Genomic DNA, 23,323 nt, shown 5'->3' on the forward strand with positions numbered 1-23,323 from the left:
ACCCGCGAGGGCGGTGTCCGGGGTCTGACTGGAGGACAAAGGGCCGGGAGCTCGGGAGGGCGGCGCCCGGGAGCGGCCACACACGCCCCGCCAACCGGTCTCCTCAGGCAGCACTCACGGGAAAAAGGGATAGACGCGCGGCGGAAGGGGCGGGGCCGGCGCGCGGCCGTGGTCGCCGGAGAGGGCGAGGCCGGCGCTCCTTGGGAGCGCGCGCGTCCCATTGGGCAGCGGGCGGAAGGGGGCGGAGCTTCGCGCCGCCGCGAGGCAAGCCCCGCCCCCGGCCCCGCGGGGAGCGGCGGCGGCGGCGGCGGAGGCGGTGAGCGCGGGCGGCGCGGACGGCAGCGGTTGGCGGGCGGGTCCTCCGCTGTTGGGGCCGCCGCGGCCTCCTTGCCCGGGCTTGGGGCGCCGCGCTGGGGAAAGCCGGGGGCCCGGTGAGCCCGCGGGATGCGTCCCCTCGGTTCCGCCGGGCGGGGCTGAGGCGAGGAGGCCGGGCCTGGGGGGGAGGGGGGGCCCGGCCTAGAGACTCCTCCGGGAGCGCCCGGTCCCTACCGCCATGGGTCCCCCACTCTGCCCGGACCCCCTTTTCCGCCCCTGGCGCCGTGGGCCCCTCACTTTGCCTGGACTCCTTTTCCCGTCCCTGCCGCAGTGGGCCCCTCCACAACTGCCCGGACCCCATCTCTTGCTTGGACCCGCTCCCCCATCCTTGCTGCCTGGACTCCTATCTCCTTCCGTGGATCCCCCTCACGTCTGCCGTGAACCCCATCTCTTGCCTGGACCCCCATCTGCTTCCCTGGATTCCCCCCCCAACCGTGAAATCCCCCGTCCCTGTCACCTGGACCCTCCGCTCCACGTCCTCCGTGAGCCCTCATTCTTGCTCCCTGAGCGCCCCCGCTTCTGCTGTGACCCCCTTCTCTGTTGCCTGAATCCCCCGCTCCTGCAAGCCGCAACCCTTCCTCCGCCATGAAATCTTGTCCCTGCTGCCTGGACCCCTACTTCTGCTGCTGCTGTGATCCCCTCTCTTGCTGGAAACGCCACCCCTACCTCTGCCGGGAACCTCCTCTTCCCTGCTGCGGGGACGCCCCCCTCCGTTGTTGCTAAATTCCACTCCCACCCCCAAACCTCCTTTTCATTTCTGTCAACAGCCAAGCCAGTCCTTCCCATTGATGCTATGAACGGTCTGCAGCTGTCCCCGTTCTTTCAGGAACATGGCAGCCAAAAGAGCAGTCGTTTTTCCGCTCTTATTTTTTTGTGTGTGCTGTGGTCAACTGTTAACTCCCCAAATTGGGGAGGGTTGTGAGCTTTGATTGTGTAAAATGCCTCTCCTGCCGAGGTCGGAGGCAGGTCTTCCGCACGGAGATGATTTATTCAGGAGCCTTTTAAAACTAATCTAGGCAGAACCTTTGGGAGGGACTGTGCTGTATTTTATTTATGAAAAAATGCAGGCGCCTCCCTGGATACCGAGCCCCGTCGTTTCTGTTTGTCAGTCTGCTTTTTGGCATTGAGCATCTCAATGCAAGATTGTGGAATTAAACCATCTACTTGAGGCTAAGTCGAGCTAACCTTTGCCCCTGAGGGCCGTGTCTGCGTTAACATCGCCAGCAAACAGTTGTATAAACCACCGTGCAAATTTCGTTCCAGGACACATCGGCGTCAGACCTGGGAGTACTTTGTACCAAATCATCGCCACTTGCCACATGAGTGTAAATGATGGCGGATGCCAAGTATGTCCTCTGCCGATGGGAAAAGCGATTATGGCCTGCAAAGGTGACAGCCATTATTCTGTAATTTCAGGAATTAGAAATGACTTTCGGGTGACAAGTAAAATCTTTATCAGGAGATACCTAGGATTTGCTTCAGTGAAATAATTGAGCCAGAACGGTTGGCACTGATTCTCGTTCCCCATTTAATGGGGTTTTGGTCTAGTGCTTCCGAGGTTACACTACCAGAAATGTCTTTTTTTTTCACACTAAAAAAAAAAAAAAAAGAATCAGCTATAAAAAGGCATGTAAGGCTGTAATTCAAGGAAAGATCTGGCAAGCAGCCCTGTGATAGTAAATTATGGTCGTGTTCAGGGAATGCTTTCCAGCAATTCAGTAGACAGTGCTCAGCTGCAATGCAAAAGCCCGGGTCCTTGTCTTTGTCTGCCACTGGCCTCTCATGCCTCAGTTTCCACATCTGTGAAACAATGGGGATTGGACCAAATACCTGAAATCCCATGGTTATAGGCCTTCAGGATTACCTGCTGCATTTGTGCTAAAGTTTGCCACTGTTTCTCACTGTCAGCTGTTGTAATAACAAGGATTTTCTTTTGTTTTAAATGTAGGTTTTGGCCCGAACCGCGACTTCAACAAAAAATAAAAGAAGAAAGGAATATTTTCTAGCTGTGCAAATCCTCTCCCTAGAGGAAAAGTTAAGTGTTGTGTTGTTTTAATACTGTTTTTTCCTGTGTAGATTTCTGATACTTCAATCCCCTACTCCCCCAAAACAGTTGAAGCCCACTCTTAATGGGCTTATTCACCATTTGTGTAATTCATTAATGCTCATAATAACCTCATGAGAAAGCAACTAGTTTGATTTTATGTCAGTTTGGAAGCTGAAGATCCAAACGAGGCATTCTGTGAGATCTATGGAGAGATTGGTACAAACACTGAATACATGTAGATTATACTCAGGGTAGGGTAGACCCTATTTGTGGTTAAAATAGGGATATTTCCTTTTTTTTTTTTTTTTTTTTGACTGTTTCTTAATCAGTGCCATGCCAGGAAAATAGGGATATTTCCTTCCCAGAGATCTGTGTGTCTTTTTTCAGAAACGTCTGTGACAGGCCCATCAATTTTGAAATATTTGGTTTTTGAGCCTGTCACTCTAAACTAGTGTTTAACGTTCAAAAGGCAAATAACTGATGACCAGGCGGCACGTTGTTCTGCTCCGTGAGTGTCTGGCACTGGGAAGGTGTAGATTGTCTAGAATGACAGCAATTCCGACGCCCCAGTCAGTCCTGCGTGATTGTGGCGAGGGCGCGTCTGGCACTGGGAAGGTGTAGATCATCTAGAATGACGGCGATTCCGACGCCCCGGTCAGTCCTGCGTGATTGTGGCGAGGGTGCGTCTGTCGTGAGAATTCCCAGTTCTGAAGAGAGCAAGGAGACTGATCCCGCGTAGTCCAAGGCATTGGCTCCCCTGTTGCTCTTCCTTGTGGAGCTCCCCCTGCCCCACTCCCTCCTGCCTGCATCTTCAGAGCTGCCTAGGAAGCTCCCTTGGTCTCTAGCTCACACTTTCCCTGCGGCTGGGAAGGTAATTGAATACTCGAGTTTAAAAGGAAAGCACATCCTTTTAAACCAAAACACACCTGCTGGGCTGTAAACAGCTTTTAGTGACATTACCATCTACTCTGAACATCTAACAAAGGAGTTATTTGTGCAGTTGAAAGTAGGATTTGCTTCATAAAAGTCACAATTTGAATTCATTTTTACTTTTAAATCCAGCCAACCTTTTCTGTCTTAAAAGGAAAAAAAAAAACCATTCACCAGGGTTCTTGCTGCCTGTAACCTCAGGCAGATGAATTCCTAGTTGGCTGTGACTTTTGGTTTAAGTGGAAGGTTGAGGAGGAAAATGAAAATAATTCTTTTGTTATCTAAAGGAAAACATGTTTGAAAATCTCTTGGCGGCGTTGGCTGGTGGTGTGTAACGTCGATTTTGTCTCTGCAGAATTAAGGTGAAAAGCACTGAAGTTGAGATCCTAGAGAAGTCTCAAATTGAAGCCATTGCTTCCTCGTTAGGTAAGAGCGTATTTTTAAGTGGCCAGTAGGTTTTCATAAAATAAGAGGTCATTTGGGAGAATGTGAAGGCTCAGCTTTCTGGGTAAAAATTCACCCTGTTCACCATGTTTTTCTTCATACAAGGGAACACAAATCCCCTGAGCTGAAGGAGAAGGAAAAATGGATCTGCTTTCTTAAACCTTTCCAGAATTTGCCCCTAGAACCACTCCTATTCTTGACGCCCAGAATGGTCAGTGGTGAGCATCAAGGTCATCTCGTACCCCCGTGGCCTCCAGTACACAAGATGAGGAAGGACTTTGCTGCCATAAGGGGGGAGGTCCTCCTTTTTCCTTTCCTCTTCCTATAGTAAGACTTCCCGTGGTACTGTCGCTGCCTGGCCAGTCTGGTCTCAGCCCAAGGTTTGAGAAGCAGTTGGTTGTGTGTTTAAAATTCCAGAGCAGAGCCCAAGGGAGAGAACGGGTGGCCTGGCACCGGGGTTGGTGGCACCCATTGTTTGAGGCACTGTTATGGGGGGCACGAGGCAGGTCAGAAGTGGAGCTCTCGGCTTCCCATCCATCCGGGTGCGCTTTCTCCCAGGCCTTCAGTTTAGCACCCACCTCCTTTGCACACTGTGGGTGAGAAAAGCTTTGCCTGAGCCCAGCTGGGGACTGGTCATGCACACACATGACAAGTGAGGAGCACTGGTGACTGCCTGCCCCCTAGCCACAGTTGTGCAAACCCAAACCTGCCAGCCTTCCTTCTCAAAGTGGAACTGTTTATCCCATTTGCAAATAATTGTTTCTCTTGTGAAAAGATGGACCGGAATTCCTTCCAATGATGTTTATAAAATCTGGTCTGTTTTCCTGTGTCTTCCTAAAAACAGCTCTTGTTTAAAGCAGGATCCATCTCTGCATAACTTAGGCAGGGCTGACCATCATCTTGGATGGTGTCGTCCTTGTTGGCGCAGATTGTGTTGGGGGTCTGGTTGTTTGTGGGCGCCTTTAATAATCAAAGGGGAGAATACTGTTCTGATTGAGGCATTATGCCCGCTGAGTTGTGATATTACATCCATCATCTTGTTCAAATAAATAGCACCGTATCTGTATGTCGGAATGAATAAATAAAAGTGCTGCAGCAGGGAGGTTGGGCTGGAAACCAGAGGCCCACGATGCTCTTTGCTGGCTTTGAAATGCCCTTGCAAAGAAGTATTGAAAATTTACCAGCCCACAATGAGTCTTTTAAATCTCCTATTCCTTGCTACCACCAACCCCCGCACCAACCAAGAATACGTTGCCAGCAGAGTTCTTTATTTAGTTGGCATTGGTTTTTATTGACCCTGATTGAATTTGAAATTGTAAGGCTGAGAGAGGATTTGCAAAACATTTGAATACATTTTGCTCACGGTATTGTTTTGTAACTTGGAGGAATTTATCTTTTTAGCCAATCAGGTTAAGGTCAGTAAATTTGGTTTTTAAAAAAATGAAGCCTCGAATCCCGGAATGAATAGCTGTCGTTCTGTAGCCTTGTCTCCTTTTTGGGAAAATGTAGGTGAGAAATGTGAGTCCTCCCCTTCAGTGATTTAGGTATGAAACTAGCCGTCAGAATGAGACAAGCGGGCTTCTGAAGTGATGCCGTGAGCGCAGTGCCTGTGCAGTGAACGTAACCGGCATTGTGTGTGTTCGGTCCTTGCAGCCTCACAGAATGAGGTTCCTGCGGCACCCCTGGAAGAACTGGCCTACAGACGGTCGCTGCGTGTGGCTCTGGACGTTCTGAGCGAGGGCTCGATTTGGAGTCAAGAAAGCTCTGCAGGGACAGGTAGAGCCAACCGGTCTCTGCGAGGGAAGCCCACGGAGCACGTCTCCTTGCCCTGTGATTCGAACTCCTCATCTCTTCCCTGCGGAGACGTGTTGGGCAGTTCCAGACCTCACAGGAGGAGGCCATGTGTGCAACAAAGCCTGTCAAGTTCGTTCACTTGTGAAAAGGACTCCGAGTGCAAAGTGGACCACAAGAAGGGGCTCAGGAAAAGTGAAAACCCAAGAGGCCCGTTGGTCCTCCCAGCTGGAGGTGGTGCCCAGGATGAGAGTGGGTCCAGAATGCACCACAAAAATTGGACTCTTGCAAGTAAGAGGGGAAGAAACTCAGCGCAGAAGGCTAGCTTGTGCCCGAATGGATCTTCCCTTTCAGAGGACGACACGGAGAGAGACATGGGGAGCAAAGGAGGCAGCTGGGCAGCCCCATCCTTGCCCTCCGGGGTCAGGGAGGACGATCCCTGTGCCAACGCTGAGGGACACGACCCCGGTCTGCCGTTGGGCAGCCTCACTGCGCCCCCAGCCCCTGAGCCCTCGGCCTGCTCAGAGCCTGGAGAATGCCCTGCGAAAAAGAGGCCGCGCCTGGATGGCAGCCAGAGGCCGCCTGCTGTGCAGCTGGAGCCCACGGCAGCAGGGGCCGCACCATCCCCCGGGCCGAGGCCAGGGCCCAGAGAGTCTATGACCCTGCGCAGCACCGCCAGGCTCGGCCCGCCTCCCTTCCACGCCTCTGCAGATGCAACCAGATGTCTTCCTTGCCCGGATTCCCAGAAGCTGGAGAAAGGTAAAAGTTTCTCGTGGAGGAGGAGAGCGCAGAGGGTGGAGTCCTGCTCCTCCGCAGCCAGACTGGGAGCCAGGCACGTGGGTGTTTTTGATCAGATTTTAATGAGATCGTTGCCAAAATAGAGCAGAGACTTCCTCATTCCTTTTTGTTTGTCTCCCCGCTGGGCTATAATTGCTTCAACTTCTAAATATTTGTCTTCTTATTTTTGTTTAGAAGGGAAGGGAGTTGAGTGAGTGGGGAGCCCGTAGAGGGGCGGCGGGCCACGATTGTCTGTGGCGCGGCTGGGAGCATTGTGGCTGTGCTGAGGCCGCAGCTGCGGCTGCACCCCGAGGATTAACTCTTTTACGGAAGCAGTAACGCATTCCTATTAAATTGGGCAGGAATCTCAAAAGTGATTCACTCACTCAAAAGACTGACTTTTTTAAGAATTCCTGTGCAGATATATTTTTGTGTGGTTGCAGGCAAGCACTATGACTTTTTTCCTTTTAACATTGTAGCATCCTTTATTTTTTAAATGCTAGTTCAGAAATCTTAATTACCACATGATCAAATGTCTGGAAATCTACTTGCTACAAACTTACCGCGCAGATATTTCAGTCTATACTCTGAACTTCTTTCCTGAGGTCATCATCTCCTTAGCACGTTGGAAGCGGCAGGGAACTGAGGTTGCCACGCTCTGAAGACAAAGTGACCGCACCCCTACCCTGTTCCATAGTCAGCTCCTGTCCCGGCCCCCTCCCTGCGTATCCGCACCCCTGTCCTGTTCCATAGTCAGCTCCCGTCCTGGCCCCCTCCCTGCGTATCTGCTCCCCTACCCTGTTCTATAGTCAGCTCCTTTCCTGGCCCCCTCCCTGCATATCTACTGATTGCTTCCGATGTGAAGGGGCAGCCAGGCCGGGACAAAAGGGATTCCCACCCAGAGTGCGCGCAGCTTCTGTGGCCGAGGTGGCTGCTGCTTACGGCCCGCCTTCCCTTCACCGCAGGCCTCTCTCCCTCCCTCCTTCCCTCCTTCCCTCTTGCGTTTTTCTTTAAAATGTAGGTTATTAGAAGCGCACTCTGTTTGAATTTGGCAGTGTGGAGTTGTGTATAGCATGGAACCTTTTCTTTATGCATCGATGGTCATGTGTCATGAAATGTTTTCTTGGGATGAGTCATCAAGACAATGCAATGACCATGAAAGTCTAATATCACGTTATTGGCAGAATGCCAGTCTTCGGAAGAGTCCATGGGGTCTAATTCCATGTGTTCTATGCTGGAGGAAGACGAGGAAGACGAGGAGCCACCAAGAGTCCTTTTATACCACGGTAAGAAATGACCAGGGGGCACCTGCAGTCCTAACGGTGCGCTCAGAGGCAGCGGCGGCGGGGCTCCGAGACCGGGCCCCACATTCTCCACGAAAGGTCTCCTGCTAGTTCATTTCTCTCCCACTGAACTGAGACCTGGAAGGGACCTTCAGATGTGTCACGTTTTAAGTCCTCTATCTTAAGAATAACCTACACAAAGGGACGAGAGACTCCTGGGAAGAGATGGCCCAGCCCTCCCTGTTAGAGCATTACTCCTGTCACTTACCTCAAGCCCTTGTCCTCCTGTCCCCTCGCGGGGAGTGAGGGACGGCCCAGTGAGCCGAGGGGCTGCGTCGCCATTGCTTGGGTGTGGCCACGTACTGTCTCGCGGCTTCCGTTGGTGATGGCGTTTGGGGGGCTGTCCAGGGAGGCAGGGTCTTCAGCCCAAGGGTGAACTGCTCCCGTGCCCCTCCTGTAAGTAGCTGCTTGCACTAGAGGAAAACCTGCCTTTAGGTGCCCCTGAGCATCTACGTGGAAGGGACTAGAAATGAGAGACCCAAAGATCTGAGCCAGCCGCGAACAGAAAGTCGGCTTCGCAAACCAAGTCACAAGAACCAGCCCCACTTGAGACTCGCCCGTGAACCATTCCTCTTAACCAAGTCTTGTTTTTCTTTTCTTTAACCTTCTAGTTTCAGAATAATTATAGATTCACAGGATGTTGCAAAAGTAGTACAGGGAGGTGAGGGGGCTTCTCACCCGGGCTTCCCCACCGGCAGCATCCGTAAGGCGCAGGATGTCCCCGGCCAGGAAGCTGGTGCGTGTGCAGCCTCGGGAGCACCATTCCACGCACACTTGCGTGCCGGTGGCCTTGTTATGTCGTTGTTTTTTTGTCCACACTGTTTGAGTGCTTTTCCATCATTGAAAGGGCTTCATTACAGTCTCACATTTTCCCTTTTTTTTGCCTAATGCTAATGGTCAGACTTTTTAACAGTTTTCCACATGCTCTTCTGATCCTTTTCCTCTGGGGTGAGCAGTCACCACTCACCAAACCCTGCCCCACCCATTGGGCACCTGTCTGGATGGTCCCAGGACCGCAGGTGCTGTGGGGCACCCATTGGGGACTTCCAGGAAATCATTTCTGCAGGATCCGTTCGCACACACGAAGAGCACAGTGCCCTCGGGAAGGACCCTTTCCGACCACGCTGCCCCGCTGGGGTCGGGTCACCGGGACATACAGAGGCTGGTGCTGCCTGGCTTCTCCTGCCTGCAGTGGGAGCTGGGTTTTGCTCCCATTTGGTTTTGTTTTCTACCTGTCAGGCTGGGCGTCTTTCTGAGGGTTCCCTGACCGGCCGCTGAATTGATTGTTTGTCCACGTGGGCCTGGAAGTTTCTCTTAAAGACTAAATGCCCCTCACCGGGGAAACGACGCTGTGCCATGTTCACAGCAGACACTCACCCCATTGGGCCTCCCTTTTTCTCTGGTCGCGTTGGTTACTTCATAGGCCTTTAGGTTTTGATCTGTGTTTATGGACCACGGCACTTCCTTCCTTCCACAGTGCGGTCAGACACAGGCTTTGTTTGTCTAACGACAGACTGTTTCCAGTAGTTTTTCTAATACTTTAGTTTTAAAATTTTAAATAATTCACTTGTTTTTTGGCATTGAAAATATTTCATTCATAAATAGTTTCTAGTTATGATTTAAATAATTTTCCCATTTTTGACTGTAGTTTCCCAGAATCCTCTTTAGAATCTCAGTCCTTGTGTTTGGGTCTTCTCCGCGTGCCGTTACCTCACCTCTGTTTTGTGCCACACACTCTTTAAAAGTGTCTTCCCGCTGGGTTTAGAGTTATGAAAGTCGCGCACACATAGGACAGAGCCCCAGTCGCCCCTCATGGCACCCCTCCCATCCCAAGGGTGCGTTTGTCGCAGCTGGGAACCCAGTGCAGCACCCCACTCAGCTGCTGGTTTCACTGTCTCATCATTGGTGGTTAGACTCAAGTAGTGTGGGATATGTGAATCTGCCTTTCGGATTCTCCTGATCTTTTAAGCGAATGACAGAAAGTCAGGTTTTAACAATATCGCGCTAACTGTGTTTTCTCAGGCTGTTACACCTGGTGCTTGATATGGATTTGACTTGTCTATTCTTTTTTTTTGTTTTTCTTTTTTCTTTAATTCTAGAACCACGTTCGTTTGAAGTAGGAATGCTAGTCTGGCATAAACATAAAAAATACCCCTTCTGGCCAGCAGTGGTAAGAACAGCTTCCTCCGTCTTCTAAGATGTAATTACTTAAATTTCATGAATTTTTATTCCATCCATCTTTAGTTCTTGATAATTTGATCAGGATAAATGTTTTCATTGTTTTGTTTTTCCTGGGAAAAGTTGGTGGGTTTTTACAAAAGACTTCAGGAGATGCCTGTACTTAAATAAAGGCACAATGGTGTTAAGTTTATAGGCCACATTTCCACCAAGCAGGCTTAGAAAGACCTGCTCGAAAAAAATATTTGCGGCCGGGTGCAGTGGTTCACGCCTGTAATTCCAGCACTTTGAGAGGCCGAGGTGGGTGGATCACCTGAGGTCAGGAGTTCGAGACCAGCCTGGCCAACATGGTGAAACCCTGTCTCTACTAAAAATACAAAAAATTAGCCGGGCGTGGTGGCGTGCGCCTGTAATCCCAGCTACTCGGGAGGCTGAGGCAGGAGAATTGCTTGAACCCGAGAGGTGGAGGTTGCAGTGAGCCAAGACTGTGCCATTGTACTCCAGCCTGGGTGACAGAGCGAGACTCCGTCTCCTGGGGAAAGAAAAAGGAAAAAAAAGAATTGTGATTCGCTCATTTTAAATACTGTGCATTTCACCCCATTTTCCCCCGTGAGAGCTCATTAATTTGGATTTTGCGGTGGGGTTGGTTGCATGTGTACAAACAGGAATTCGAAATCCTGTCCAAGTTCCCGGTGTGGGTGATGAGTTCAAGCCGGGGCAGATTCTCTGCTTCTGTCTCTGCAGGCCTGGAAGTTGCGGGTCATTAGTTTGATTGTTGTCCTGGGCACAGGTGCTGTCCTGGTCTTCACCTCTCCTTCATATTTTACCCCTTTTTTCCCTTTATCCTCCTAAGACACAAATGCCAAAAGGCATCGGCCCTGCAGTAATCCAGAGACGCCTTTGTTGCTCTAATGACTGACCTCACTCGAGTCACCCAGGCTCCTTGCATGTGACTGATTATGGTTCCGGGAAACCGGGGATTGAATCTGTGTGGTGTTTGCTGGGGAGGTTCAACACGTTTATGGCCTAGCTGGGCTCCTTGTGTCTCCTACTGGCCGGCGGTGATGGAGGCCGGGCTTCTGGACCCTCCGCCCTCCCTTGGCACTGGTTTCCTCTCCCGCACCTTGGTAGTCTTTCCCTTGTTTTCATCAGTTTCTGGGGTCCCTGCTGGGTTAACAGGTCACTGATGTGACAGGTTCCTGGGGCATAAGAGCAGGCAGCCTCCCTGAGAGCGCAGGGCGGAAGGGCCATCGGAGGCGCTGGTCGCCAGCGCTCCTCACTGCCTTCTCACGGGGGCCCCGGGAGGCCAGGACTGGGGAGGCTGTGGGGAGGTGGCAGCGCCCTGTAGTCCCTGCCCCTCCCCGTGTGGCCTGGGCTTGTTCCGGAGCCTTTCTGCACTTCCTCCACTCACCCAGAGCATTAGGAGGACAAACCTGCCCTGCTGAGCCGCTGGAGAATCTCAGGACGCTTATTTAAAGAGGCAGCTGGCAGCGGTAGCTGTGGTTCTTTTCATTCAAAAACCCAAACAAAACTGGCTGATTCCGCTCAGATGGGAAAGCGTTCAAGTGATGCGTGTGGCAGAGCATGGGGCCGTTTCTCAGCGCCTCCTTGCGGGAGACTTCGCTGGGGTCACCCCCAGAGCTGGGGTCAGCGCCCGTTAGATGTATCATGTGATGTCACAAAAAAATATTTAAAATCCACGATCTCTTTTGTTTTGACGTTTTATTTTCTTGGATTTGTGAACAGGTCAAAAGCGTCAGGCAGAGAGATAAGAAAGCAAGTGTGCTATACATCGAAGGACACATGAACCCGAAAATGAAAGGGTAACCCACTGTTCTTGGTTTCTGTGAATGGGCCTGAGGGGGCAGGCTGGCCGCTCTCAGAGTCAGAGCGGGCGTGGGGATGGAGGGACAGAGGGGAGACCCCGGCAGGAGTCCAGGCCCGGGCAGGGCTAGTGGGGTCTCACTGGAGGTGTGCCCTTCTTGTGACCTCTCACTCACTGGGATGGGTGAGTCAAACAAAGGCTGTGTGTGAAGGGTCTGGTCAAACACCCCAGTTTTCACAACTTGATTTGCTGGCTTTGAAAGGCAGCCCAACCAGACATTCACTGGGGCCCTGTTTCCCACAAACCAGCAAAATGTCCACGCAGGTGTGCAGACAGCATCCCTGCGTCCACCTGAGTTTGCCCCTGGGTTGCCTGGTCGTTCCTTAGTCATGGGATGAAAGCACACGTGGATGGGTCAGCCGGCTGAAAGCAGCCTTTAAAACCATCGCATTGCATATCCCCAAGTCGAACGCGCAGAACCGGTGTCATCTGGTACTTCTGTGCTGCCCCCGAGGGGTGGGAGGTGTGGAGCGGAGACCCAGGCCCCAAGGTCGGCCTGTCCTGGCGGGGCCCAGTCAGTGTTGCTGAAGTCACTGGACCCACCATGGTGCGATGGGAGCTTCTTGGCAGCTGGGGAAACGGTCAGCTTCCATAAATCAGCTGGGGCTGGTGGGGCCTCCAGCGGCCTCCACTGATCTTAATCAGAGACAGGGAAAGGTTTTTAGCTTATTAGAGGAAGTTCATTCATGTTAACTTTTCCCTCTCTCTGCTTCAAGTTTCACAGTGTCTCTTAAAAGTTTAAAGCACTTTGATTGTAAAGAGAAACAGACGCTTCTGGTAGGTGGATGATGTTTTGTGCTTGCTTTAAATGGTTTACTTTGTGATTAGTAAATGTGTCCTCTGTGTGTAGCTCTTGAAATCCATGGCTGCGGTGTACGTGTGTGAATGATTGTGGGAAGTAGCGGAGCCAGGCTGCGCTCTGGCCATTAGAGTTAGATCGTGGGCTCAGTCACTGCGCTGAATTCTCACAACTGTCCTGGGAAGTTGCGGCCCCATTTCCCCGCTTTACGGGTAAGGAAGCTGGGGCTCCTGCGAGGACAGTTTACCCAGGGCCACCAGGCAAGGCTGCAGCAGGGAGCCTCTGCGCAAGGCCACCGCCTTCCCTGGCCGACTGTCTCAGTCCATCCCATGGCACGGGGGCCTCGGTAGCCAGCCCCTTGCGGCCGGGGGCGTCCCTAGCTCAGCGTCGGGAGCCCTGTGGGCCCTCAAGTGCTGCAGTGAGCCTGGCCGATACCACGTGGCAGACGTCTTGCTGCAGAGTGGCTTCCTGCTCCCTGGATCTGCAGCCAGCTTTCATCATGTGCTGTCGATGAACTGCAAGGGATTTGTCTAACTCAGAAATGTCTATTTCCCCTCTGGAAATACTCATTTTGTTGTAGCGACTTCCAGCACCAACACGTCAACTCAGTGCAGTTATTTTTACTCCTCTGGAAAAAAAGAAAACGTGGTGGTGTCTTTTCCACTCTCAGGGATCTGAGTTACTTTCTTTTGTTTTTTTTGAGACAGAGTCTCACTCTGTTGCCCAGGCTGGAGTGCAGCGGTGCGATCTCAGCTCACTGCAACCTCCACCTCCTGGGTTCATGAGATTCTGCTGCCTCAGCCTTCCAAGTAGCTGGGACTACAGGCACGCACCAGCACACCCGGCTAATTTTTGTATTTTTAGTAGAGACGGGGTTTCATCATATTGGCCAGGTTGGTCTTGAACTCCTGACCTCATGATCCGCCTGCCTCAGCCTCTCAAAATGCTGAGATTACAGGTGTGAGCCACTGCGCCCGGCTGGAACCGAGTTACTTTCTAAAAATGGATGAAGGTGTGGGGTGAGCAGAAGAGCAGGAAGTTCCGTGCCTTAAACGCAGAGGGGCTGCTGTTTATATCAAAAACCCTGGGTTCTGAGAGCACAGGGTGCCCGCTTCTTCTTCCTAAGAGTGCGCTCACATCTGCTTGTGAGTCAGGTGTGTGGTGGTCCCAAAGCCCACTTGATTCAGTGGTAGTCACCGTGGCTTCTGAGGGATGATACTGGGGAAGCCGTGCTTTAGGAAAGTGCGGGGGCTGCTGGGCAGGCAGAGAGCGGCATCCACCCGGCCCTGGGATGTGCTTATGGGGCGCCCCCGTGCCCCTAGTGGCCCTCGGCTCCAGAGTCTTCCCTGGGTCATTGTGTGATGGTCGTGGCTTTGTGGCATCTTTGGGACTGCTGTGTCCTTTTCTGGGGACCCACCCTGCTGCCAGCCCAGGTGCTGTTAGAGCAGCCCAGGTGCTGGCCTAGCCTGGCTGCAGACAATAGCTCCCAACAAAAACGGCTGTTAGAGCAGCTTATTTCCAGGACTTCATGTCCTGTCATGTGGCACAGTGGCCACATGGGAGGTGTTTGCACCGTTGATGCGTTCAGATCAGCCCAAGCCATCAGGTCCCCGGTGCCCACCATTTGAGCAGCTCAGGGCCCAGACCTGTGCCTGGTGCGTTTCCTGTTTACCAGAGGATCCCTGTGCGAGGCGTCTGCCAGAGCCCCCTTTGTCAGGGAGGATCGGAGGTGTGGGCTGGAGCGTGAGCAGCCTGGACACCTGGCTGGTCCCCGGGCTCTGCGTGGCTTCTGAACCCAGGGTGCTTGGCACTGCCTCCCACTGATGCCTGCTGCCTGGATCTCATTGTAGAATCAAGCCAGGGAGGACTTCAACCAGGCCATCGGCTGGTGTGTCTCCCTCATCACCGACTACAGGGTCCGGTTAGGTACGTGGGGTGCTGGGGAGGGGTGGAGCCGGGCAGCAGGCGTCCAGCCTCTGAAGACCCCTCGGACGGGCTGGGCTGGAGCTGCCTGGAGGCGGGGCATATTTCCGTGGGCCTGGGGCATTCCCTGTGGGTGGGCTGGGGTTCTGGCCTGGCCTGATTATTTCCTAAACAGAGACGCCGGGCCAGCCCCTGGAACACACTTCCTGGGACTCCTTTTAGGTCTACACAGTGCTCTCTCCCCTCCACCCCCTGCAGGCTGCGGGTCTTTTGCTGGCTCTTTCCTGGAATATTACGCGGCTGATATAAGTAAGTCTACAGGCACATCTTGGAAAATGTGGTCTGCCTTTTAGCCCTTTGGAAAAACAATCTTGTATGTCTGAAGCTGTGGAAGGGGACGTTGGGGTCAAGGCACTGTCCACAGCCACACAGCATTGTTCAACCTCTATGAGGTTTTGATGTGACCCCGACGCTCCCTGGGACCTGGGGCTGCTGGTGTCCACTGGCACAGCTTCCCCAGCCTGCCCTGGGGCCCTCATCCCATGGGCCACATCCAGCGTGTCCCTGCTGTGGCTGGTGGCTGCACACATCAGCTATTGTTAAGAATGTAGGCCAGATGCGGAGGCTCACACCTATAATCCCAGCACTTTGGGAGGCTGAAGCGAGAGGATTGCTTCAGGCCAGGAGTTCAAGACTAGCTTGATCAACAGAGCAAGACCCCATCTCTACAGAAAAATAGAAAAAAATGAGCTGGGCGTGTGGCTTGCGTGCCTGCAGCCCCAGCTACTCGGGAGGCAGAGGCGGGAGAATGGCTTGAGCCCGAGAGTTCAAGGCTGTGGTGACCTATGTGATTGCACCGCTGCACTCCAGCCTGGGTGACAGAGCAAGACCTGGTCTCAAAAAGAGAACGTGTCACGAACACCGGGATGTTTGGCCACCACTTCACTGTCGATCCAGCATTTTCCTTTATCGACAGTAGTGGAGTTTTCCATGCCTCCTGGTTGGTGGAGGAGTGGACGTGGCTGAATTGATTCTGCTTGGGCAGTGCTGCACGGGCAGGCGCTTTTCTCTGCTCTAAGGGTTAAACCTGGCTGCAGGGCCCAGTGAGGGGAGAAAGGCTGGGGGTCCCAGCAGAGGAAGTGTCTTTAGGAGCGTGAATGCTCCACTCCCGTGCTAACACAGAGCTCGAGCGCTAGGGTCTGCCCCCACCCCTGCCATGTTGCAGCCTCCCATCGGCCCTGACCCACAGCCGCCCAAGGAAGGCAGCCCACGCACTGGTCCCACGACAGGTGCTTCCTTTGCAGGCTATCCTGTCCGAAAATCCATCCAGCAGGACGTCCTGGGGACCAAGTTTCCTCAACTGAGCAAGGGGAGCCCCGAGGAGCCCGTGGTGGGGTGCCCCCTGGGGCAGAGGCAGCCCTGCCGGAAAATGCTCCCCGACCGCTCGCGGGCCGCCCGGGACCGGGCCAACCAGAAGCTGGTGGAGTACATTGTGAAGGCCAAGGGCGCGGAGAGCCACCTGCGGGCCATCCTAAAGAGCAGGAAGCCATCTCGCTGGCTGCAGACCTTCCTGAGCTCCAGCCAGTACGTGACCTGTGTGGAGACCTACCTGGAGGATGAGGGGCAGCTGGACCTGGTGGTGAAGTACCTGCAGGGCGTCTACCAGGAGGTGGGTGCCAAGGTGCTCCAGCGCACCAACGGCGACCGGATCCGGTTCATTCTGGACGTGCTTCTGCCTGAGGTGAGCCGCGGACCGGTGTGTCACGTGGGCAGGGAGGGGCCTGCGCTGGGATTTTGCAACTCTGCACGAGGAGGCTGCCACAGTCCTCGCCCCTGCTCCCTGGCTGTTCGGCGGCCAACGGAGCATGGAGGCCTCCTGTGTTTACATCCTGTCAGTGCTGGGAAATTTGAGTGCGTGCGCTTGACCCTGTGCGGAGACGGAGCCGCTTACTTGACCCCTGTGCAGAGATGGAGCTGCTTAGAAGCTGTCAGCACCAGGGGGTGCGAACTCCCTCCCCACCGCCGGCGCACAGGTGCTCCCCAGCCTCGGTGGGTCAGTCCTGGGAAACCCACTGCGAGTTGGAAATTCCCAAGTCAGAATCGCATTTAGTACCCAGATAAACCCATTGTAAGTTGAAAAACTGTAAGTGGGTAATGCGCCTCATACTCTGATAAACCCGTGGTAAGTTAAACACACAAATTAGACTGTCTGTGATTTCGAACTTCAGCTGCGGATTTGGGGCTTGGTGAGGAGCAAATACAGATGATTTTGAAGTTTGTATCTGAAATTTCAGAGAGGACATTGCTGGGCATATGTGTACATCTGTGGGAAAAAAACATACTCAAAACTATTTAACTTTATAACTATGGGAATTTTCAAGTAGACCCAAAAAGAAAATAGCATAATGAACTCTAATGTGCCCATAACCTGCCTGGAATTATTTTTTGGAGCATAAAAACCCTCAAGCTTTTTTTTTTTTTTTTTTTGAGTTGGAGTCTCGCTCTGTCACCCAGGTTGGGGTGCAGTGGCGCAATCTCGGCTCACTGCAAGCTCTGCCTCCCAGGTTCACGCCATTCTCTTGTAGCCTTCCAAGTAGCTGGGACTACAGGCGCCTGCCACGACGCCCGGCTAATTTTTTGTATTTTTAGTAGAGACGGGGTTTCACCATGTTAGCCAGGATGGTCTTAATCTTCTGACCTCGTGATCCGCCCACCTCGGCCTCCCAAAGCGCTGGGATTACAGGCATGAGCCACCACTCCCGGCCACATTTTTTTTTTAAGGCCATAAATACTTTAGTGTGTGTCTCTAAAAGGAGGGTGATTCTGCCCCCTGGGGGACACTGGCAGTGTCTGGGGACATTTGTGCTTGTCACAGCTAAGGGTGCTTCTGGCATGGAGTGGGTTGGGGCAGGGACGCTGCTCAGCACCCTGCAGCGCCTAGGACAGCCCCACCTCAGAGAACAGTCTGGCCCCGACGTCCACAGGGCCGAGTGGGAGAGACTCTGCTCTGAACCAAATGGACTCTGTTAAAAATGTGTTTACCATAATCACAGAAGTAAAAAATAGGGATGATTTCTTAATGTCAGGTATGTATTGTGTATTCAGGATACTCTTTTTTTTTTTTTTTTTTTTATAACAATAAACTTAAGGCCGGGCGTGGTGGCTCGCATCGGTAATTCCAGCACTTTGGGAGGCCGAGGCAGGTGGATCATGAGGCCAGGAGCTTGAGACCAGCCTGGCCAACATGGTGAAACCCCGTTTCTACTAAAAATACAAAAATTAGCTGGGTGTGGTGGTGCGTACCTGTAATCCCAGCTACTCGGGAGGCTGAGACAGGAGAATCATTTGAACCCGGGAGGCAGAGGTTGCAGTGAGCTGAGATTGTGCCATTGCACTCCAGCCTGGGCGACAGGGCGAGACTCTGTACCAGAAAAAACCACCACCAAAAAAAAAAACTTAAAATTTTTGAGAAATGCTCTTGTGGGTTTGGGTCTTGCCTGTTATTCTCTGCTTCTAGTGATCTGAGCTATTGTCTCTAGTCCGAAAGATAATACTGATTTAATTAAGAAACATCATTACAAGCAGGGATTCATGGACTAGGTTTGCACCTTCTGAACCATGAGCTAGACCATGTCTGGAGGCTGGAACCTGGTGACCCAGGCTCCCTGCGGCCTTCTTAACTGCGGGGCACTTGGGGCCAGTTGGGCAGTGCTTGCTGCTACTGAGCCCCGTACCCTCTCACAGGCCATCATCTGTGCGATCTCTGCGGTGGACGAGGTGGACTACAAGACGGCCGAGGAGAAGTACATCAAGGGGCCTTCGCTGAGCTACCGGTAGGCCGCTCCCGGCGCTATCTCCAGCCACTTGCGTCTCTGCCTTGCAGTTTCTATTCCCACACCCACAGGCAGTTTGACTCCAGGCTGCCGCAGCCCCTCTCCCTCATGAGGTGGCCCAGGTGCTGGGTGGTGAGCTGATCACATACGCTGAACTCACCCTGTGGGTCACTCCTGCCCCCCAGGAAGGCTGGGCCCGGGTCTCCCAGCTGGTCGCTGTGGGCAGCGCGGGGCCACGGGCGCGTGCCTGGGCCATGTCTGTTCTTAATCTCTTTTTGCAGGGGCTGATGTTTGCTTTTTGCACTTTCCTCCCCTCTTTCCACAGCCCCATGGCTGTGTGAGAAATACAGCAAGATTAAGCAGCAGCACGGCCCGGTGCCTTCCAGCAGCCAGAAGAATGCTGTGATCAAGATGTTTCTCTCACATCCGTGTGCTTAGCCGCCCTTGGATGTTTGGTCCCCAGAGCGCCTAATCCTGTCTCTGGGCACGCGGCCAGGCCTTGCTGGGAGCCAGGCGGGGCCCACGGGGCAGTGACAGGCTGAAGACTCAACTAGAGTCAAGGACAGGGTCTCCGGCCAGGGTGGCTTGCGCAGCCACCGACGTCTCCCGGGCCCACAGTCACAGGAGACTCCTGGTGAAGACACTGAACTCCCTCACCAGCCCCATGTCCTCCCTGGGCAGGGCAGGAGGGGCCCCTGGAGAGGCCAGGGAGGAGGTGTGGGGCCTCGGTGGCATTGGCAGGCCACCCCCTCAGAGCTGCACAAAGGTGGAATTTGGCCTTGTTTAGGGAGTGTTGGCCCAGCTGGCTTACCAAAACAGGAAAGGCCTTTGGATACAGAAACTGGGTGTTTTCCTGCTGGATCTTCATGGTCCCCCCGTCATGCTTGCCGTAAGAATAAGTGAGGTCCGGGGAGGGGGTAAGGTCGGAGCCAGGACACCTGGACCCAGCCTGCTGGTTTGTCCTCTCCCTCCGTCTCAGAAGCCTCTTTACCGCTCCACGCCCATCTGTGGAAATCTTTCATCCTCCTGATTTTTTTTTTTTTTGAGTCTGGGTTGCCGACATCAAAACCCGTTAGGAGTTCATCACAGCTTCCAGTTGCCATGAAAGCCTCCCGTGACCTGTGAGAATGGTGCTGGTGCTGATGGAGAAGTTACTTGGGCTGAACACACAGGCCGTGATTTCATCACGCCGGGGACATGCTCAAAATAACAAGCCAGCGAGCAGCATCGCACTTGATCTTTGGCCTCAGTGGAGCCTTGGGTCACACACTGGGCGTCCTGGGACCCAGTCTCCCCCCCGCACAGTGTTTCCCAGGCCCTCTTGTTCTTTTAGAGTTGCACCATGAGCCGCTCTGCACTCTTCCCAAGGCTGTCCTCCTCAGGCCTGCCTTTCTCTGGTGCTGCGGCTGGTGTGCTCTCCCCTATTTCCAGGTCTGCTGGGGCGCACATCAGAGCCAGCAGCCGTTGTTGATCTCTTTTGATCCAGGGCAGCCCTATTGCTGAGAGGGGTTGCTAGCTAAGCAATTGTTATAATTTTCCTTTACAGGGAGGTCACTTAGTAAGGACAATTTGGCATCTCATACTCTTTGTAAAAAATTATTTTTGGTCAGTCACAGTGGCTCATGCCTGTAATCCCAGCACTTTGAGAGGCTAAGGTGGGAGGATCCCTTGAGCCCAGGAGTTTGAGGCTGTAGTGAGCCATCATTATGCCACTGCACCCTAGTCTGGGTTACAGAGCAACACCCTGTCTCTAAAAATAAATATTATTTTAAAACATTGTTAAGGCCTGGTGCGGTTGCTCACGCCCATAATCCCAGCACTTTGGGAGGCCGAGGCAGGTGGATCACGAGGTCAGGAGTTCGAGACCATTCTGGCCACCATGGTGAAACCCCATCTCTACTTAAAAAAAAAAAAAAAAAAAAAAACAAGCATGGTGGCACGCGCCTGTAGTCAGTCCCAGCTACTCGGTAGGCTGAGGTGGGGGAATCGCTTGAACCCGGGAGGTGGAGGTTGCAGTGAGCTGAGATTGTGCTACTGCATTCCAGCCTGGTGACAGAGTGAGACTCCGTTTCAAAAAAAAAAAAAAAATTACACATCGTGTAAAAGTTACCATCCTAACCTTCTTAAGTGTATGGTTCGATGGCGGTGAGCACTTTCACAGTGCTATGCAGCTGGCACCGCTGCTCATCTCCGAACTTCATCTTTCCAAACTGCAGCTCTGTCCCCATCAAACAACTGCCCTCTCATATATATATAATATATATTATATATATAAAATATATCTAGCCATATATATTTATATATATTTATATATTATATATTATACATAAAATGTATAATTTTATATATATACAATTATATAATATAACAATTTTATGTATTATATAACAATTTTATATATTATAAAACGTATAATTTTATATATAATATATATTATATATAAAACATATATTATATATAAAGTATGTATAATTTTATATATTATATATAAAGTATGTATAATTTTATATATTATATATAAAGTATGTATAATTTTATATATTATAAAATGTATAATTTTATATAATATATAAAATGTATAATTTTATATAATATATAAAATGTATAATTTTATATAATATATAAAATGTATAATTTTATATAATATATAAAATGTATAATTTTATATATTATATGTATATGTAGACATACACACACACACACATATATATATATATATTTTTTTTTTTTTTTTTGAGACAGAGTCTTGCTCTGTCACCCAGGCTGGAGTGCAGTGGCACAATCTTGGTTGCAACCCCTGCAACCCCCCCACCCTGCCTTGGTTCAAGCGATTTTTCTGACTCAGCCTCCCGAGTGGCTAGGATTGCAGGTGCCCACCACCACGCCTGGCTAATTTTTGTTATTTTTAGTAGAGACAGCATTTCACCATCTTGGCCAGGCTGGTCTTGAACTCCTGATCTCGTGATCCACCCACCTCGGCCTCCCAAAGTGCTGGGATTACAGGCGTGAGCCAACGTGCCTGGACTCTCTGCCATACTCTTTTTTTTTTTTTTTTTTTTTTCCGAGACAGAATTTAGCTCTGTCGCCCAGGCTGGAGTACAATGGCGTGATCTTAGCTCACTGCAAGCACCACCTCCTGGGTTCTAGCGATTCTCCTACCTCAGCCTCCTAAGTAGCTGGGATTACAGACATGCGCCACCACGCCCGGCTGTTGTTGTTGTTGTTTTTTTTTTTTTTGGTATTTTTTTGTAGAGACAGGGTTTCACCGTGTTAGCCAGGATGGTTCTGATCTCCTGACCTTGTGATCCGCCTGCCTCGGCCTCCCAAAGTGCTGGGATTACAGGCGTGAGCGACCACACCCAGTCCTCTCATATTCTTTAACACACAATGATTAATTACTAAAATGAAGACTCTTGTTTTCTGAAGGGAAAAAGAAATATTTGACAACCAGCTCCTTGAAGAGCGGAACCGGCGCCGTCGGTGAGGGAGCAGCCGGCTGTGCTGTCAGCGGGGCCTGGCGGTGGAAGCGCCTCCAGTGTGCATGAGCGTGTCTGAAGATGGGGGGCTCAGGGGGCACGTTTGCGTTTGGACCTGTCTGTGCGTTCTCCTGCGTGGCAGTCCTGATTTCCATACTTCTGGAGAATCCATTTCGTTAACACTGAAAGCCAGTTCTCTCTTCCTGGCAGTTTTTTTCATTTTATTTTTGGCATTTTTTACGAGATACCGTTCGGGAAAGGCTTTTGAAAGGACGGAAGCGTATTCACTGTGCGCCAGTACTCCTGGCTGTGCTGTGGTTTCTCCCGACGTGCACATTGATCTCGTATGTGTGGCATCTGATATTAAACGGGAGGTTTTAAGAAGCGTCTGCCGTGATCATGGAGCTTCGGAAGCGGGAATGGTTCTTCCGGGTTTGCTGTTTTGTCTGTTTCCCCCTTGTGTGGTTTCCGCCTGCGACAGTTCCAGAATTTGCTCTCCCACTCCGTGTGCTCTGCAGCTGTGAGGAAACAGCCTTCGTTAGAGGCGGGAGCAGAGACGAGCCGCTGCTCTGTGTCGTGTTTGCTGTGGCCGCAGGGAGAGGAGCGGGACACGCACCTTTCCAGGGCCCTCTGTGCTCCGCACTGTGTGTGAGTGGACCGCAGCGCGCAGCCATGTGCCCTGGCTGCCATGGGCCAGACCGCCTCCACCTCCCCCGCCCGCCCGGCCTGTCCTGAGTGCATTTCCCTGCACTGTGTCGTCACCGCACGGCCAGTCACCGCGGTCTCAGTCATCGGCGCGGATGGCTATGCTGGGGTCCCAGGGTGGCCGCAGCAGTCAGGGTCACTGTGGGAGCCCTGGGGTGGAGTGACAAACCGCATTGTCCTGTGCCCGCCATGGCAGAAGCGCAGCCTTTGTGTGGAGGCCCAACCGCGCTCCTGTCTGGAGAAGCGGCTTCCGGGGTGTGGCTGCCAGGTCGGCTCTGGTCCACAGCACGGTGCCGGGGCTGCAGGTTGTTGAAGGCTGTGACTCCGTGGGGCTCAGCCAGGCTCCAGCAGGGTCAGACGTGCTGTTAAGAGCAAAGCCGCAGACGATGACTTGTCCATTCTCAGCGGATGCTCCAGGCTGTGCCTACACAGCAGTGCTGGTGACATGTCCAGGGTTCCAGGGCCCGGTGGCCTGGGAGCTGCTTTCTCCCCACTGGCTGGGCTGCATCTGGCCCTGGCTGGAGGCCTTGCTTTGAGGGGCTGTGACCCTCTTCCCCCAGGCCCTCCCCAGCCGACGACAGCCACCGGAGAGGAGATCGGAACACAATTGTCTCAGATGCAGGGCGCTGTGCGGGACGAAGCCGCAAGGACTCTCGTATCGGGCCCTTGGGACTCGGGAGGTGCCAGAGGCGGCGGCTACTCTGGACCTCGGTGTTCACTGACCTTTGTTTCACTTGCCTCTGCTCAACTCCGAGAGCAGGAAACCCGGCCCTGGCCTGGCAGCTCCGCCTCCCATGCCCGCACGCTGGGGTCTGTC

General features: G+C 52.5%; 1 protein-coding gene across 3 annotated transcripts; it reads left to right on the top strand.

Moving 5' to 3' along the window:
• Positions 1 to 237: 237 nt before the first annotated feature.
• On the top strand, positions 238 to 22,185 carry PWWP3A (PWWP domain containing 3A, DNA repair factor). 3 transcript variants are annotated; one of them, XM_031006441.3, is made up of 14 exons: positions 238 to 316; positions 1,639 to 1,764; positions 2,324 to 2,409; positions 3,708 to 3,778; positions 5,450 to 6,346; positions 7,549 to 7,650; positions 9,807 to 9,877; positions 11,632 to 11,708; positions 12,487 to 12,547; positions 14,420 to 14,495; positions 14,751 to 14,801; positions 15,797 to 16,233; positions 18,237 to 18,325; positions 21,752 to 22,185. In XM_031006441.3, the coding sequence occupies exons 2-14, from the start codon at positions 1,705 to 1,707 to the stop codon at positions 21,807 to 21,809; spliced, it is 2,136 nt and encodes a 711-aa protein (XP_030862301.2). In that variant the 5' UTR covers positions 238 to 316; positions 1,639 to 1,704; the 3' UTR covers positions 21,810 to 22,185. The 3 variants fall into 3 exon arrangements, with proteins under 3 accessions (XP_030862301.2, XP_030862302.2, XP_063557989.1); XM_031006442.3 differs by having other exon boundaries at positions 267 to 431; XM_063701919.1 differs by lacking the exon at positions 21,752 to 22,185 and adding an exon at positions 18,651 to 20,253 and having other exon boundaries at positions 294 to 431.
• Positions 22,186 to 23,323: the final 1,138 nt, after the last annotated feature.

The sequence above is a fragment of the Gorilla gorilla genome, chromosome 20, assembly GCF_029281585.2.
Source record: "Gorilla gorilla gorilla isolate KB3781 chromosome 20, NHGRI_mGorGor1-v2.1_pri, whole genome shotgun sequence".
NCBI classification, from domain to species: Eukaryota; Metazoa; Chordata; class Mammalia; order Primates; family Hominidae; genus Gorilla; species Gorilla gorilla.

Bases quoted from the DNA above. Each gene is read 5' to 3' on its own strand.
- PWWP3A (XM_031006441.3), top strand. From the start codon at position 1,705: ATGATGGCGGATGCCAAGTATGTCCTCTGCCGATGGGAAAAGCGATTA. The intron at 12,548-14,419 runs GTAGGTGGATGA...ATCTCATTGTAG, and splicing joins AAGAGAAACAGACGCTTCTG to AATCAAGCCAGGGAGGACTT. The intron at 14,802-15,796 runs GTAAGTCTACAG...CTTCCTTTGCAG, and splicing joins ATATTACGCGGCTGATATAA to GCTATCCTGTCCGAAAATCC.